The 18,853-nt window shown below is 43.6% G+C and overlaps 1 protein-coding gene across 1 annotated transcript in view; it reads left to right on the forward strand.

Moving 5' to 3' along the window:
• The window catches only part of LOC122925556 (venom factor-like), a 482,939-nt gene that overhangs the window by 319,292 nt on the left and 144,794 nt on the right, over positions 1–18,853 (forward strand). The window contains exons 34-36 of the mRNA XM_044276914.1: positions 2,190–2,265; positions 5,155–5,314; positions 5,975–6,076. Of these exons, the coding sequence (XP_044132849.1) occupies positions 2,190–2,265; positions 5,155–5,314; positions 5,975–6,076 (338 nt within the window). The remainder of the gene's footprint in view (positions 1–2,189; positions 2,266–5,154; positions 5,315–5,974; positions 6,077–18,853) is intronic.

Raw genomic sequence — 18,853 nt, forward strand, 5'->3', positions numbered from 1 at the left:
GGGGGGGAAATAATGAGAGTGATGGCGGGGGGGGGGGAAATAATGAGAGTGATGGGGGGGGGAATAATGAGAGTGACGAGGGAAGGGGGGGGGGGAGAGAGTGACAATGGAGTCCCCAGAGCCAGACTGCAGCCAGAGCCAGACTGCAGCCAGAGTCCAGATCATCTTATTGTCCTGGTGGTAAGTAGACAATGCAATATGTTTATTATTTAATTGTTTAGTTATTAATACTACATTGGAAACTAATTTTCTCAGCTGGACAACGGCCGACACTGCGCATGCGCTGGGAGCCTCACCAGCGGTTAGGGTAGGGAAAAAGCACTGGCCCGTACGTAAATTTTTCCCTTCCCTAACCGCTGGTGAGGCTCCCGGTGCATGCGCAGTGTCGGCCGGTGTTCAGCTGAAAACATCCATCCGATCACTGCGCCTGCGCATTAGCCCATAGTTTTTCCCTACCCTAACCGCCGGCGAGGCTCCTGGCGCATGCGCATTCTGCTGTGAAATTTCCCTAACCTGTCGTTGTGCGCCTGCGCGATGCTGCACACCTCCTCACGTCATGTCCGGTGCGACCGGAAGTGACGAGGGTAGGGAAATCTCACGAACTAGGGAAGTATAACATTACACCGGCCTTTGGGGTGTGAGGGCTGGTAACTACTTGGTTGGATAGTCAGCCAGCCTATGCCATGATGCCAGCAACAAGCAGTTTTTTTTTTGTTTTTTTGGGGGGGGGGGGGGGGCGCCACAAGGTTAGCTCGCACAGGGCGCCTGAACACCTAAGGCCGGCCCTGGACCCAATTATAATCTATGGGGTCCTAAGGGCTCAGTTTGACTCAGTTTGGCGTCAGTTATGTGCTTTTTCCGTCCTTTCCATTCTCCTTCTCCTAGACGGAGCAGGAGAACGGAAAGCCAGAACGGTGATGTGAACGAAGCCTTACCATTATTTTCCTGCACTGATGGAAAACCCTGCACCCAGCAAGGAGCTTCTTATCTCCTCCATCTGACCAACTGCTCAGATCTGTTCCTTAACATAAAACCTTCCTCTCTAGAGGGAATTGTAAGAAGGATAGAGACAGAAAACCTGGGAATGTAAATTGAGCCACTGTATCACACATAATAGGATTACATATGCAGCTCAGCAGGCAGTATCACACATGAAAGGATTAGATACACAGCTCAGCAGACAGTATCACATATGATAGGATTAGATACACAGCTCAGCAGACAGCATCACACATGATATGATTAGATACACAACTCAGCAGGCAGTAGCACACACAATAGACTTAGATACATGACTCTGTAAACAGTATCACACATAATAGGATTAGATACACAGATCAGCAGGCTGTATCACACACAATAGGCTTAGATACACAACTCTGCAGACAGTATCACACATAATAGGATTAGATACACAGCTCATCAGGCAGTATCACGCATGATAGGATTAGATACACAACTCTGCAGACAGTATTACACATGATAAGATTAGATACACAGCAGAGCAGACTGTATCACACAAGGTAGACTTACAGAGGTACACGGCTCTGCAGACAGTATCACACATGATATGATTAGATACACGACATAGCAGGCAGTATCACACACAATAGTATTAGATACACGACTCTGCAGACAGTATCACATATGATAGGATTATATACACAGCTCAGCAGGCAGTATCACACATATGATTAGATACGCAGCTGAGCAGACAATATGACACATGATAGGATTAGATACACAGCTAAGCAGGCAGTATCACACATGATATTTGGATTCTGGATTTAGTGTTGCTTTATTCTCATGTGTTTAACTTTTGCACATTTAATATTCTCAATAAATCTCACCAAATCTAGCTAGATCTGCCACTAAATACTTCATATTTGAGGCTAGCTCAGATTAGAGAGGACACATCTGTATGAAGGTAAACAGAAGATCCTTTGAGAGAAAACATGGCCAGCTCCATTGCATTATTAGAGGGTCATTCTCCTCTAGATGCATTTATAAAAAACATAAGTAAGCTCTTATACTGGTTTGTGCATGTGGAAGTTATATAGTTGTATAGTGATCCTAAGGATGTCCCATATGTTCATGACCGGCATGTTCAGTCCCATCAGAGCATCTGGACACAGCAGAGCTCCTGGTTTGAGATGTACTTTGACATACTGTATGTTCTTTATTGACAGGTGTTGCTAGACAATTGACCTACGTGAAAGCAGATGGTTCATATGGTACCTGGGCCAATAGACCTTCTAGCACATGGTATTGTACAGATTCACCATTTATTTTTTTTGTCTTTTTACAATATGAAGTAAATCTCACTGTAAACACTGGTGGTCAACCAAAATAACAGACACTACATTTTCTTAGACATCTGACAAGATGTTATCATTAGATGTCCATGCCCTGTGACCTCTTTATTGATTGACACAACCAAAGTGCCCTGCCCCTCCTTGTCTTCTGACTGAGATGTATTTTTCTTAATTTATTGCAATGGGAATTTAATGCTCTTCTTGAGCATAAGTCATCCATTGCAGTGAAATAGATATGATAACTACTGACTTGGATATTCAAAGGTCTCCAAGTCAGAAAATGAAAGGGACAGCTCAGCTCAGTAGCTGGGAACTCTTGACACACCCTGACCAAAGACATGAGAGGAAAGTCTGAAGATGTTAAAGTGAGCCTTTCCTTTTAAGTCTTTAACACCAACAAAGCCAGAAGCTGTAATGTAAGACGGAGCCCATTCCTTGCCAAAAATTATGGATGGTTCATTTAACAAGGGTGGGAATCCTTTCTAGCTTATTTACAATGTATTCCTTATGTGTTACAGTGACATGCAAAAGTTTGGGCACCCCTGGTCAAAATGTCAGTTACTGTGAACAGTTAAGCATGTTGAAGATAACATGATCTCAAAAAGGCATAAAATTAAAGATGAAACGCACGTATTCAACATATAAAGCAATTATTTTGGTGTATTTAGTTTTGTACAATTTTAGAGTGAACAAAATGAAATTAGTACCTTGCAAAAGTATCGGAACCTAAGGAGATTTGAGCGGTCAGCAGTGGCGTATCTATATGGGTCCCAGTGGTCGCAGTTGAAACCGGGCCCCTCTTGCCATAAGACAAAGTGCATCTTATAAAGGGAATACTAGTGAGCGCTTCCATTATGGAGGCAGGAGATTGAAGCACTGTGAGCACTGTACTCACCTTTCCCTGCTTGCTCTTCTTCATGCTTCTGTGTCTACAGCAACAGGACATACAGAGGACACTATGACCTGACACTGCAGGCAGTCAGGTGACTGTGCAGCACAGGCCCCGAGTAGAGAAGAGAGCCAAAGAGACTGCCTGAACTACACAGTGGTGGCAGAGCAGGAGAGGTAAGTTAATCTATTTATTTTAAATCTGATCTGAGGTCTAATGGGGGTCTGAGAGGCCTTCTGGGAGCTTGCTCTGAGGTCTGATATGGGGGAGTCTGGTGGTCAAATGGGGGTCTGATCGGAGGTCTAATATAGGGGGGACTGACATAGAGGTCTAATGGGGGTCTGAGAAGTCTAATAGGGGTCTGGTCTGGAGGTCTCCTGGTGGTCTGATCTGTGGTCTGATATTGGGGAGTCTGACATGGAGGTTTAATGGGGGTCTGATCTGAGGTCTGATATGGGGGTCTGAGAAGTCTAATGGGGGTCTGATCTGAGGTCTGAAGTGGGGGGGTCTGACATGGAGGTCTATTGGGAGTCTAATCTGACATCTGATAAGGGGGTTTATGACATGGAAGTCTAATGGGGGTCTGATCTGAGATCTGAAACTGGGGTCTGATAAGGGGTCTGACATAGAGGTCTAAAGGGGGTTTGATCAGAGGTCTGAGATGGTGGGGGTCTGATCTGAAAGGTAAGGGGGGATTTTTTGTACTGGCACACAAGGGGGTATTTGCATTGACACACATTATAAGAAGGTATTTGCACTGATGCACATTATAAGGAGATTATACGAGGGTAGTTTTTGTACTTGCACACACTAGGGGGTAATTTTCTACTGGCAAACATTATAATGAGAAGTATAAGTACTGGGGAGATATGGGGAATTATTACTGTGGGGGCACATGGCACAGTATCAGCTTAGCACAATTATTTTTGTAGGACACTATTTGATGGGTGCAGTTATCTTTTAGGGCACTGTGTGCCAATAATTGTTGAAGGGGGCACTATCTGTGTGGTTCTAGTATTTTCAGGGGGGTTGTTTCTGCAGTATAGTACTGGGGAACACAGTGGGCACAGTATTGAGGGTGGCAGGATGGGGTGTTAAGAAGGTGGGAGGATGATGTAAAAGAAGGAAAATAAAATATCTATTAAACTTTGCAGAGAGAAAAGATGGCTAAAAGAAATCAAAATTAACTCTTGCACCAGGGCTCATGAGCCTTTAGCTACGCCCCTAGCATTTAGATAACGTTGACCGAGGTTTCAGACCTTGAATAGGTTGTTAGGGTTAAGGCTTGCACAATCATCGTTAGGGAAGGCCAGGTGATGCAAATTTCAAAGTTTTAGACTCCTGTAGTCTTGTCTTAAAAACAGCAGCCAAGGGTTATTCTAGGCAGCTGCCTAACAATCTGAAAATTTAAATGATTGAGGCCCACAAAGCGTTTTCAGGTTGCCATTTCATAAGTTTGAAATGTAGTTAAGAAAGAGCAGGTAACAGAAACAGTGGAAGTCAAGAGAAGGTCTTGAAGACCAAGAAAAATTTCAGAGACAGCTGCTCATATGATTGCTAGAAAGCCAAATCAGAACCTCTGTTTGACTGCAAAAGACCTTCAAGAAGATTTAGCTCTGGAGTTGTGTGGTACATTGTTCTACTATGTCCTCACCACAAAATTCAGCGCCAAAAGTAATTTTGACCCGGAATGCCCAAACTTTTGCATGCCACTGTACAGTACATGTACAGTCGCAATACTTCTGGCTATGTAATTGACCACACCTTGTCTATATTGTTCCCCATTTCCTTTGTAGAATATGTCTAGTATTTTCTCCTCACACTGTGGCTCCTCTGCTAGTTGAAGCACCTCCAGATGCATGTTAAGCTCCACCTCTGCTTAGTAGAACTCATATTTTGTCCATTACAATTGTAGTTTTCTTTGTTCTTACCATACTTATTTATTTTCAGGCTCACTGCTTATGTAGTCAAAGTATTTTCCTTGGCTTCACGTCTGGTCGATATTCAAAAGAATGCGATATGTGATCCAGTGAAGTGGCTCATTTTAAATAAACAAAATCCAGATGGGAAATTCAGAGAGGATTTTCATGTCTATCACCAGGAAATGGTGGTATGTAAAGAAACCTCACAAAAACAAAAGCAAACTGCAATATTTTAATTAAAGGATATGGCAATATGATTTTCTTAGTTCTCAAAGCCCATGAATCCGTGACATGGTTAATCAGAAAGAATAACACCTTGGGACTAACAAAACCACTGTGGAGTATACAATATAGTTATTATGGCTATTATATGGCACTTCTCATTCTTATATTACCACTTCACTGCTCGTTTGGAAACCTTGTTAGACACTTCTTAGATTATCCACCTGCTTATTGTTTCACACGGATATTTTCCTCATCATGTCACCTGGGTCAAGAGACCTCACTCACATATATTACAAGCAGCAAGTCAGCTGGTACTTTAACAATTTAGATGCAGAATATGTGCCTAAATTCAAAAAGAATCCCCAAAAGGTGAACATGGCCTAATGAAGTAAAGTGGACAGGGAGGAGGGAGATGCAGCTGCAGATCTTTGTCTCTTAAGGGGAGGCAGAGCATCAGTGCAGACATCGGGTGCATTTTTAAAGATATAGGGCTACGTGGGTTAAATGACACAGGCTAGACACAGTTTCACAATCTTATATATTATTGTTTATTATACGTCTACTGCTGGGATTGTGAATGTTTTTGTATCAGTATTTTGAGGTGTATTTTTTGCTTTACATAGGGTGGTATAACAAAAGGTGCTGTCGAGCTGGATTCTCGTCTTACAGCTTTCGTCCTCATCGCCTTGGTGACAAGCGAAGAAACCTGTAATGACCAAATTAACGTAAGTTCCTTTATTCCATTAAAGACATTGCCCACAATGTGTCACCCTCTGTTACAACCCTACCTTCTGTGACTTGCAGTAGAGATAATATAACATTAATTATATAGTCATCTGCACCATGGTCTTTTATAGCTTACATCATGGAGGGGAATTTATTTAGACTTTTGTTGTTTTTTATGCCAATGCTTAGAAAGGATCTCACAGACAAAGATATTGACTCTGAGTCACTTAGAAAATCAATCTCACAGCTAGAGTATAGACGCTAAAATAAAACAAAAAAAAACTTTATTGGGTATGGAAACATTAAAATGGGTCAGTTGCACTCACTAAGGTCCAATAATTAAAAGTCAATAGTGGAACTGATGTATGTCGGATTGGAAACTAATTCCCCTTATTGTGGGTTTTATTGTGGTCACCGCATCCAGTCCTAAATTGGGGATGATAAAGGAAAAATATAATAATTTCCCAGTCCCACACTTAATAAATAAGGCGCATAGCACCACTTATCCGCATTTAAAGCTGTGTTCTTTGGGGTGCTATAAAACAAGCGGCATAAGGCTGCTCAAAGAGTGCAGGCAGACAGAGGGGACGCACAACCTGCACCACTGTATTGACCGTAACTTATTGACAAGGCTCAACATGTTTCTACATCTGAACCATGTGTCCTCAGGAGCCCTATGCGCACAGGTAGCATAAGCATTAATCATTTACAGGAACTACATCATGCTTGCCACTGCAGTGTATAGAGGTAGCGGGTCCGGCTCTATTGCGGTCATGAAGCAGCCGCCGAAACGGAATCCTTATATGGGGTAAAGCCCCACCCATGACCCAGACCCAACTTGTGCACCAGCAAATCAGGGGAAAGACGGCATGCCTAAAGCCAAGTCACTGCTCCCCCCCCCCAAAGAGATTCATTGGTGAGTGTCATTGCAGGAGTCCGGCAGAGAGTATCAACTCTTAGGTTACCAACAGGAGCTAGAAGTGGTACACATAATTGTCAGAGGAACTGGTAGCTGGACATGCAGCGACTGGGACCACAGGGGCAATGTATGAGTGTGGCGGCTTGATGGGTGTAGTAGTTGGTACTCACATTTCTGCAGCTCTCTGGGCCGACGTGCAGTGATGAGAAGGAAGGCACTGGATTCCTTCGGGGCACACTGATGTTGAGGGATCTCCTGCCAGATGTTGGTTGAGGTGCCCTTGATGGTAAGGGTTTAAAGTACAGAGAACACAGGGTCCCGGATGTTATGACGCCAGCACAGATGCAAATGAGGTTGTAAAATTAAGAGGAGTCCGTTTGAATAAATAACTTTTAACATTTACTGAGAATCACTTGCCTTGAGGTGCTGGCCAATGTGAGTGCAACAGGAAGTGCCTTGGACTATCACCTGTACAGTGGTGCGACCATCTTCGATGACAGAAGAGGAGCCTGGGAATTAGAAGATCTGCAGTTGTAAAAATGAAAGGGAGGTCATCATCACTTCAAATACTAAATGACTCCATGATTGCAATCCTGGTTCAACACATTACAGAAGACATATCTTATTGGTGAAGACAATCCCTCTGATCTTAGGAAAGAGACTATTCATATTTGTAACTTATTGGTCTGGTTCACTTTCACAGTGGTACTACTGTCGAAGTGGCCATCCATTGCATAGTAGTGGTTAGAGATGAGCAAATAAAAAAAAAATTGATTCGCCAGTTCGCCAATTTTTGGGGAAAAATTTGGTTCAATCCGAATAAATTTGCGGCGAATAACGTTAAAAAACAGCTAATTCCTGTCTGCACAGAGCCTTTATAGTGGTGTTGAACACTGTGCCTTGCAGTAACATGCATAGGGAGTCTGCTGTGGTAGTGAAACAATACTGTGAGTCAGTATGACATGCAGATGACAGGAGTCGCTCTTGGAATTACTGTACACTTCACTTATTTGGGCAGTTACAGGGCCAAAACTGACCACATAACTCAAGTGTGACCTCAGTCTTACAGGTCGATGTTAGCGCTAAGAAGAAGCTCACTCCTTTTACACTGTCTTAGCTGATTCCACATAGATGTCTACAGATCCTGTTCTATTAAACGCTTATACAAGTAGAGCCCCCGACAGAGTAGAGAGTAGTTTATGTGGACGTCACTGATTATTTTGCCCTTTCTCTGATCTGTTAGAACAATAACCCCCCCAAAAAAAGTATCCTGTCTGTGGAGCATCCACCTTTACTCGGTCAGCATTTGGTCAGTAATCCATCAGTATTGCTATAGCCCAAAAATACAGTGTACCCACTCCTGCTTTTGGCTACCAAATTACAATAAGCGGACAAATGAAAAAAATGGCCTGGTGTTAAACAGGTAGGAAGGGCTCAGACCCATATGCCCTTGTGCATATATTAACAGGGGAGCAAATCCTGCACTTGTGGCCCATTGCTAATGGCGATCCCCAGCAAAAATGCATACAGTGGAGGATGCCTGCGGCGGACCACATGCACCACAAAACATCCTACACAAGATGAAATAATGTGTGGATGAAAATATAAAAATACATAAATCACTGAAAAAAGGCGCACCACAATAATATGCTACTGACCATACTGGGTAGACCCTCACGCTGATATTATTTCATCTTGTGTAGGATGTTTTTGTGGTGCATGTGGTCCGCTGCCGCATCCTCCATTGTATGCATTTTTGCTGGGAATTGCTGTTAGCAACGGATAATTTGCGGAGGAATTTCTACCCCGATTATAAACACGCTGCCGTGTTTGAGGTTGAGCATTTCCTCCCATTTAAGCCACTTTATTCAGTGATTTTTCTTTACATGTATTGAATGTGCTTATGCTTGTCATTGGTAACATTCTGGTGGACATGGTAGCCTGTGTCACATGGCCTGTTATAGGTCGGGCTCGCAGCCTCCTCCTCCCTCCCGTTGTATTAGGGATCTTACTATGGAGGTTTGTAGGAGCTTGGCTGTGAGTCGGTCCTTAGCACCTATCAGACTGTGTTCACACACGATAGCAGGGGCGGATTAAGTGCCTCATAGGCCCGGGGCTGTTTCCCAAACTTGGGCCCCTTTTCTCTATTTATCAATGACCCCCCCACCCCCACCCCAATTCGGTGTTCTGCCCCATATTTATAGTAAATATTTAAAGATAACTACACAACATGAAATTATTTGCAAACTTCAAACCTTTATTGAAGTTTTATAACAATGGTAAATGGTCCTTCAAATAATATATTAAATGTTTTTTTGTTTTTTTTTATTACAGGGAAAGATTTATCCAAACTAAATTAAAAGGAAAAGTGACTTGGTTACTTATAGCAAACAATCAGATTCCACCTTTCATTTCCCAAATGAGATCTGAAAAATGAAATGTGGGATCTGATTGGTTGCTCGGGACAACCAAGTCAGTTTTCTGTACAACCAGTTTGGAAAATGTACAATAGTGCCATACTGTATACAATAGTGTCAGAGGACATACACTCTTACAGACCACATACATTTATAACATCCCCCATAATCATGTTAAAAAAATGAACAATCTAGAATCTCAAGCATGGATCCGGTTTCACTTTTGACTGAACGCATGCAGGGTCTTTCATTGGAGGTAGCAGATCTCCGTAAGACTCTTTCTCAGTTTCAGGTGACCGGTTCAGCTTGCGTTCATGGAGTTTGTTCTGAGCCTAAGATCTCGCTCCCGGATACGTTCTCCGGGGGTAGTGAGAATTTTGTTCATTTTAGAGAGGCTTGCAAACTCCATTTTCGCCTACTTCAGCATTCCTCTGGTGATGAGGAACGGAGGGTGGGGATCATCATCATGCTGCTCAGGGATAACGCTCAGTCCTGGGCCTTTTCGCTGCCGGTGGGGGCACGGCCCCTCCGTTCAGTGGATGAATTCTTTTTAGCCCTGGGTCAGATATATGATGATCCGGATCGTATTGCTCTGTCTAGACTACGTCTTTTATGTCAGGGTAAACAATCCGCAGAGATACACTGCTCAGAATTTCGGAGATGGGCAGCTGATACTGGTTGGAATGATGCTGCACTCCGAAGTCAATTTTGCCATGGTCTTTCAGAGGGATTGAAAGATGCATTTGCCTTTCATGAGAGACCTACCTCCTTGGACTCTGCCATGTCTCAGGCCGTTCGTATTGACAGGCGTCTTAGAGAGAGAGGAGAGATCACTCCTTCCTGTCATACTCAGTCCCAGGACAGTGCGGCAGTCTCATTCAGTGCACAGGGGTCTCAGTCGCTCTCAATCCCTTCTGAGCAGGAGCCCATGCAGCTCGATTTGATTGCCTCTGACAGTGGAAGATTCAGTCCTCATAGGAAGGTTTGTTTTTGTTCTAGGGGTATAAATCATTTGGCAAATGTTTGTCCCTCTAGGAGATTCAGACAGTCTTTTGAGAGTAATAAAGAAACTAAAAGAAAAAAATCCTTTAAAAATGTTCCATCTGTTACTATTGGCAAGGTTGATGCGGAATTTCGTTTGCTTGTAATTCCCGTTTTGTCCTACCTGCCAGGGTGGCGCTAGAGAGCAAGAACATTTTTTGTGAGATTTTTGTAGATAGTGGAGCAGCTGTCAATCTTATTGATAATCAATTTGCTATAACTCATGGTTTCCAGGTATGCACTTTGGGAAAGGATATACCTGTTTTTGCTATTGATTCCGCTCCACTTTCTCAGAAATCGTTAAAGGGCATAGGTCACAATATCCGTTTGATTGTGAGTGATGCTCATGTTGAGGATGTGTCATGTTTCGTCCTTAGTGGGTTGCCTACTCCTCTTGTGTTGGGGCTACCCTGGCTCACTAAACATAAAAGTAAACTTAAATATGGATTATTTGCATATAATCACTCACATGAATCTTTGAAACCGTATTTTAGTGATCTGGATGAATTAAAACTTAGCTTTTATTCTAGCTCTTATAAGATAAATGAGATTTTGTTCCTCAAAATGAAAGTAAAGAGGTAGGTAATCATAGATTGCTCACAGTGTCCCACGATATAACGGGACTTGTACTGAGGGCAATACTAAAATGTCCACAAGGGCAAAATATGAAGTGGCTGATGTATTCCAAACGTGATGTTTCAAGGTCTAGACAATTAGGGTGGTATACATCAGTATTCAGGCCACAAGTGGTCAGGTTTGGTGCATGCAGGCGCCAATATCTGACACGTCAAGGTGGACATATAACAAATATTTAAACAACAAAAAATCTATATGCACAACGACAAACACAACACAAATAATGACATGGATGTATGTGTATATCCGTGTTACATATTGCACACTCACACATCCACAGCATATAGGTGCACGGCGGCACCGCTTAAGAAAAAAGACACACCACCAGGTGTCCTACCGTACAGGTTTGATGTACTCCAGGCACCTGTGTTCTTTATGTCTTTATCAGGCAGGGTGGTCCTTTTCGGCAGTTGGAGGGTATTTGAAGGGAATAGAGACGATGATTTTTCTTTTCTATCCCTAAAAGGCCCTCGCAGCCCTACAATAAGCCTCCAAAACTAGCCACGGGGTGTCCCACTAGTTGGGCCCCCGTCCGGAACCTAACCCTGGAATTGTGGTCCCTAAGAAGGCCCTACAAGGATCCCTACATGCACGTTTCTGGGGTAGGGCAATGAGCCCCTCCCCTCATCAGGGGATATAGTTTCTAAGGGCCGGAAAATACAAAAAGAGAGTCACCAAAAATGGTGACTCTCCTTTAGAGTAAGGCGCACAGGTGGGTGTGCAACCGGCAATGGGAATGAAGGAGAGGAGACAGGTAAAGTAAAGTTTCCTCCCTTCTGTCACTAAAGTGGAGCGCACAGATAAGTGCACAGCCACAGTGTAAAGTGGAGCGCACAGATAGGTGCACAGCCGCAATGAAGATAGAGAAGGGGGACAGATGAAAGCGCCCCTTGTCCTCTTAAGGTGCACAGGTTGGTGCCGCAGGCATATGTCTTACCTGGTCTGGAGGTGTACGCGTCCGCTCTTTTGAAGGTTCGCGCCGAGGTATCGGCACGTTGCACGCCATGATGACGTCAACCCTTCCCTTAGTGCGGCGGCAGGCAGTGATGACGTTTTGCCCTTACTTTGCGTATCATGCCCATACGCCGATTGTGCGCTGCGCATGCGCAATAGTACGCGTACATTATGTTTCCAATATCATCGCATTAGTGCCTGAACTGATGTATCCAGGCCATAATGCACAAGGATAATTATTGGATTCCAGTATACAGCCTCCATAGGTCAATGTTTATATTTATATTATACCAGCAGACCATCGTACTGGTAACTTTACTCTCATAATGGGGCTGCATTCAAAAAAGGTGCTGTTGTTTTATTTATATGTCGTTGATCAGATACTACTATCAGCGACATACAAAAGAATAAGAAAGATGGAGTATACATCGGGCGCCAGACAAATTAGTATATGTTGTGCAGGCGCACTGTATAGGCCTACAAATATAGAAATACGGACAAAGCATAGATATATGTATTTTCTTGTCCGTATACACGGGCGTATTGATATATAAGCTCCGTATAGGGGTGAATCTGTGGGCAGCGGAACACGTGTCCAACAGATTCACTCAAACACCCTGATGTGGGTATACAATATGAATTATTTAGTGGTATTTATTGCGGTCTTGTTGATTTCATTTTTTAAAACAGTGGTCAGCAAACAGTGACACCAAGCAGTTAATGGGTATTACATCCCATGTTTTCCATACAGCCGAAGTTTAGTAAGGCAGGGTAAGGCAGTTTTAGATATATATTTAGTTAAATCTGTATAAAAAACAGATTGAAGGGGTATTCTTAAAGGAAACAACCAAAATGGAGGGACTCATTCAAACCCTTGGGGGATACCGTGTCCAGTTGGAAGGTCCAACGTGCTTCTCTTTGAAGTAGGAGACGGTCCCAATCGCCGCCACGTATTGGTGGGGGGATTTTATCGATTCCAATGGCTTGGATGCAGTTCAAGTCTCCACCATGGTGTTCATTTACATGTCGGGCCACTGGGGTGTCGCGTTCGTTCCCGATGTCGCCCAGGTGTTCTCCTAGACGTCTACGCAACTCCCTCTTGGTTTTACCGATGTATTCGAGTCCGCACACGCATGTAATCTTGTATATAACACCGCGTGTGCGGCAATTAATAAAATCCTTGATAATGAAGGACTTTTCTAAATTTGAGCTATAGAAGGTCTTACTGCTCTGTAGAATTTTGCAAGCTACACAGCCACTACACCTATAGCAGCCGTTGATCTTGCGATCCAGCCACGTCGTTGCTTGGGTCGCCGGGGTGTAGTGGCTGTGTACCAGCATATCTTTTAGACTGCTCCCTCTCCTGAAGGTGATTTGTGGGTAATTAAAAATGACTTTGTTAATCTCGGGGTCCATCAATAGGACAGGCCAGTGTTTTCGGAGGACATCCCTAATTTGTCCTGACGCGTCATCATAGGTCGCAATAAGGCGGATCTTCTTTTCCGTCTCCTCCTTCCTGATTTTAGGTACTAGGAGGTCGGGGCGACTTGCTGTTAGTGCAGTTTGATAGGCTTGTTTAAGGACCTTATTGGGATATCCCCTGTCTAAAAACCGATTCTGTAAGGCCTTAGCCTGGTCGACGAACTCTGACCTGCTGGAACAGTTGCGTCTGAGGCGCAAATACTGACTCTTTGGGATCCCTCTTTTTTGGGAGAAGGGATGGCCACTGTTCCAATGCAGGACAGAGTTCGTCGACGTCGGCTTCCTATATATAGTGGTGTCGAGTTCGTTAGAGCCCCCCCTGGATATCTTAATGTCCAGAAATGCCAAACTGTCACAGTTAGCCTCAGAGGTAAAGCGTAACCCCACCGTGTTGGTGTTAAGTCCACGGACAAATTCAAAAAAGGAATCTTTCGTGTCACTCACTAAACATAACCCCACCATTGATTGGCAAGCGAGGCAAATAAATGGTTGGAGTGACTTTTGCAGAGAGAATTGCCTCACGACATCTGTTTCTGAGGTTTCTACTAAGACTGTACCACCTTTTCTCACTGAATTTTCGGATGTGTTCTCTGAGAGTGGTGTTCAGGACTTGCCCCCGCACAGGGAGTACGATTGCCCTATTATCTCACCCCAGGCGCCAAGCTGCCTAAATCTCGTTTATACAATCTCTCCCAACCTGAAAGGGTCGCTATGCGTGCTTATATCTCTGAGAGTCTGAGAAAGGGACACATATGACCCTCGAAGTCACCTGTTGCCGCTGTTTTTTTCTTTGTTAAGAAAAAAGATGGTTCTTTAAGACCATGTCTGGATTTCAGGGAGCTGAACAGTATCACAATTCGTGACCCTTTTCCGCTTCCTCTGATCCCGGACCTGTTTAACCAGATTGTTGGGGCTAAAGTTTTTTCCAAGTTGGATCTAAGAGGGGCATACAACCTGGTCAGGGTCAGAGAAGGAGACGAATGGAAGACGGCCTTCAATACCCCTGAGGGCCATTTTGAGAATTTGGTTATGCCTTTTGGTTTGATGAATGCCCCAGCCGTCTTTCAGCATTTTGTGAACAGCATTTTTTATCATTTAATGGGGAAATTTGTATTAGTGTATCTAGATGACATTTTGATTTTATCTCCTGATTTCAAAACTCATAAGGAACACTTACGTCAGGTCTTGCTCATCCTACGGGAGAATAAATTGTACGCTAAACTGGAAAAATGTGTGTTTGCGGTTCCAGTAATTCAATTTCTGGGGTTTCTTCTCTCCGCTTCTGGTTTTCGCATGGACCCCGAGAAGGTCCGCGCTGTGCTTGGGTGGGAGCTTCCTGAGAATCAGAAGGCGCTGATGCGTTTTTTGGGCTTTGCCAATTATTACAGGAAGTTTATTTTGAATTATTCCTCTATTGTTAAACCACTCACTGATATGACTAGAAAGGGGGTAGACTTTTCGTCCTGGTCGGTAGAGGCGCGTAAGGCCTTTTCTAATATCAAGGAGAGTTTTGCTTCCGCTCCCATCTTGGTACAAACTGATATTTCTCTACCCTTCATAGTTGATGCTTCTGAGGTGGGTGTGGGTGCGGTCTTGTCTCAGGGTCCCTCTCCTGCCAAATGGCGACCGTGTGCCTTTTTCTCAAAGAAACTCTCCTCCGCAGAGAGAAATTACGATGTGGGAGATAGGGAGTTGTTGGCCATCAAGTTGGCTTTTTGAGGAATGGCGCCATTGGCTAGAGGGAGCCAGACACCCTATTACCGTGTTTACTGACCATAAGAATCTGGCCTACTTGGAGTCAGCCAAGCGTCTGAACCCGAGACAGGCCCGATGGTCTTTGTTCTTTTCCAGGTTTAATTTTGTTGTCACGTTCCGCCCTAACATAGTAACATAGTACATAAGGCCGAAAAAAGACATTTGTCCATCCAGTTCGACCTGTCATCCTGCAAGTTGATCCAGAGGAAGGCAAAAAACCCCTGTGAGGTAGAAGCCAATTTTCCTCACTTTAGGGGAATAAAAATTCCTTCCCGACTCCAATCAGGCAATCAGAATAAATCCCTGGATCAACGATATCTCTGCTTTGTTCACTGGAGCCCAGAACTGTACACAGTACTCCATGTGTGGTCTGACTAATGATTTGTAAAGTGGTAGGACTATGTTCTCATCACGGGCATCTATGCCCCTTTTGATGCAACCCATTATCTTATTTGCCTTGGCAGCAGCTGCCTGACACTGTTTTTTGCAGCTTAGTTTGCTGTTTATTAAAATTCCTAGATCTTTTTCCATGTCAGTGTTACCGAGTGTTTTACCATTTAATAAGTACGGGTGACTTGCATTATTCCTTCCCATGTGCATAACTTTACATTTGTCAGTGTTAAACCTCATCTGCCACTTATCTGCCCAAGCCTCCAATCTAGCCAGATCACTCTGTAGTAGTATACTGTCCTCTTCAGTGTTAATTACTTTACACAGTTTAGTGTCATCTGCAAAAATTTATATTTTACTATGCAAGCCTTCTACAAGATCATTAATAAATATATTGAAGAGAATAGGGCCCAATACTGACCCCTGAGGTACTCCACTAGTGACAGTGACCCAATCTGAGTATTTACCATTAATAACCACCCTCTGTTTTCTATCACTGAGCCAGTTACTTACCCACTTACAGATGTTTTCTCCCAGTCCGAGCATTCTCATTTTATATACTAACCTTTTATGTGGTACAGTGTCAAATGCTTTGGAGAAGTCAAGATACACGACATCCATTGATTCGCCGCTGTCAAGTCTAGAACTTACCTCCTCATAGAAACTGATTAAATTTGTTTGACATGATCGATCCCTCACGAAGCCATGCTGATATGGCGTTATTTGCTTATTTCCGTTAAGATGCTCTAACATAGCATCTCTCAGAAAACCTTCAAACAGTTTACCCACAACAGATGTTAAACTTACCGGCCTATAGTTTCCAGGCTCTGTTTTTGGACCCTTTTTGAATATTGGCACCACATTTGCCATGCGCCAGTACTGTGGGACATTCCCTGTCAATATAGAATCTGCAAATATCAGAAATAAGGGTCTGGCTATGACATTACTTAATTCCCTTAGGATACGGGGGTGTATGCCATCCGGTCCTGGCGATTTGTCTATTTTAATCTTTTTAAGTCGCTGTTGTACTTCTTCCTGGGTCAGACAGGACACTTTTAATGGGGAATTTATTTTTACATTCTGCATGTCATCTGACAGTTTATTTTCCTCAGTGAATACATTGGAGAAAAAAATATTTAACAGCTTTGCTTTCTCCTCGTCGCTCTCTGCGACTCCCCCCTCATTACTCTTTAACGGGCCGACACCTTCAGATTTATACTTTTTAACATTTATATAATTGAAGAACATTTTAGGGTTAGTTTTACTCTCTTTGGCAATTAATCTCTCAGTCTCTAGTTTGGCCGCTTTTATTTGTTTTTTACATGTTCTATTTTTGTCCTTATAGTTTTTCAATGCTTCCGTGCTACCTTCCTGTTTTAGTGTTTTATATGCTTTCTTTTTGTCATTTATTGCTTTCTTTACAGTTCTGTTTATCCACATTGGTTTCTTTTTGTTCCTTAACCTTTTATTCCCATACGGTATGTACCTCTCACAATGAGATTTTAGGATGCTTTTAAAGATATCCCATTTTGTGGCTGTATTTTTATTTGTGAGGACTTTATCCCAGTTAGTTAGGCCTATGGCCTCTCTTAGTTGGCTAAATTTAGCTTTTTTGAAGTTTGGTATTTTTATTCCTCCCTGTACGCCCTGGGGTTAAGAATGTGAAGGCGGATGCCCTGTCACGTTGTTTTCCGGGAGGTGGGAAATTTGAAAACCCGGGTCCCATTTTGGCTGAAGGTGTGGTGGTCTCTGCTCTTTATCCTGAATTGGAGGCAGAGGTTCAGGTAGCCCAGTCAGAGGCTCCTGATCTTTGTCCTCCTGGGAGGTTGTTTGTGCCTCTCGCTTTAAGACGCAAGATTTTTAAGGAACACCACGATACTGTCCTTGCTGGGCACCCGGGGGCAAGAGCCACAGTGGATCTCATCGCTCGGAGATTCTGGTGGCCGGCACTTCGTAAGTCGGTTGAGGGTTTTATGGCAGCCTGCGAGACCTGCGCTCGTGCCAAAGTCCCTCATTCACGGCCATCAGGTCCTCTCCTTCCCTTACCCATTCCTTCCCGTCCTTGGACACATCTGTCCATGGACCTTATTACGGACCTGCCTCGTTCCTCGGGGAAGACTGTGATTCTGGTGGTGGTGGACCGTTTTAGCAAAATGGTGCATTTCATCCCTTTTCCTGGCTTGCCCAATGCTAAGACGCTGGCGCAGGCATTTATTGATCACATTGTCAAATTGCATGTAATTCCTTCAGACATAGTCTCTGATAGGGGCACGCAGTTTGTTTCCAGATTCTGGAAGGCTTTCTGTTCTCGCTTGGGGGTTCGGTTGTCATTCTCTTCTGCTTTCCACCCACAGTCGAATGGCCAGACAGAGCGCGTCAATCAGAATCTGGAGACATATCTGCGTTGTTTTGTGGCGGAGAATCAGGAGGATTGGTGTTCTTTTTTGTCCCTTGCTGAGTTTGCTTTAAAGGGAACCTGTCACCGGGATTTTGTGTATAGAGCTGAGGACATGGGTTGCTAGATGGCCGCTAGCACATCCGCAATACCCAGTCCCCATAGCTCTGTGTTTTATACATATGCAAATTAACCTGAGAGGAGTCCTGTATGTGAGATGACTCAGGGACAGGACTCATCTCAGGTTAATTTGCATATATATCAAATCGATTTTTTTACACAATAAAAGCACACAGAGCTATGGGGATTGGGTATTGCGGACATGCTAGCGGCCATCTAGCAACCCATGTCCTCAGCTCTATACACAAAATCCCAGTGACAGGTTCCCTTTAAATAACCGTCGTCAGGAATCCTCTGATAAGTCACCATTTTTTGGTGCATATGGGTTTCATCCGCAGTTTGGGACATTCTCGGGAGAGGGGTCTTCTGGTTTACCTGATGAGGACAGATTCTCCTCGTCTTTGTCTTCTATTTGGTAAAAGATTCAGGATAATCTAAAGAGCATGAGTGAGAGATATAAGCGTGTGGCAGACAAGAGACGTGTGCCTGGTCCGGACCTGAATGTTGGTGATCTGGTGTGGTTGTCTACGAAGAATATCAAATTGAAGGTTCCCTCCTGGAAGTTGGGTCCTAAGTTTATTGGGCCTTACAAAATCTTGTCTGTCATCAATCCTGTTGCCTACCGTCTTGATCTTCCTCAGACTTGGAAGATCCATAATGTTCTTAA

Source organism: Bufo gargarizans, chromosome 2 (genome assembly GCF_014858855.1).
Source record: "Bufo gargarizans isolate SCDJY-AF-19 chromosome 2, ASM1485885v1, whole genome shotgun sequence".
Taxonomy (NCBI): domain Eukaryota; kingdom Metazoa; phylum Chordata; class Amphibia; order Anura; family Bufonidae; genus Bufo; species Bufo gargarizans.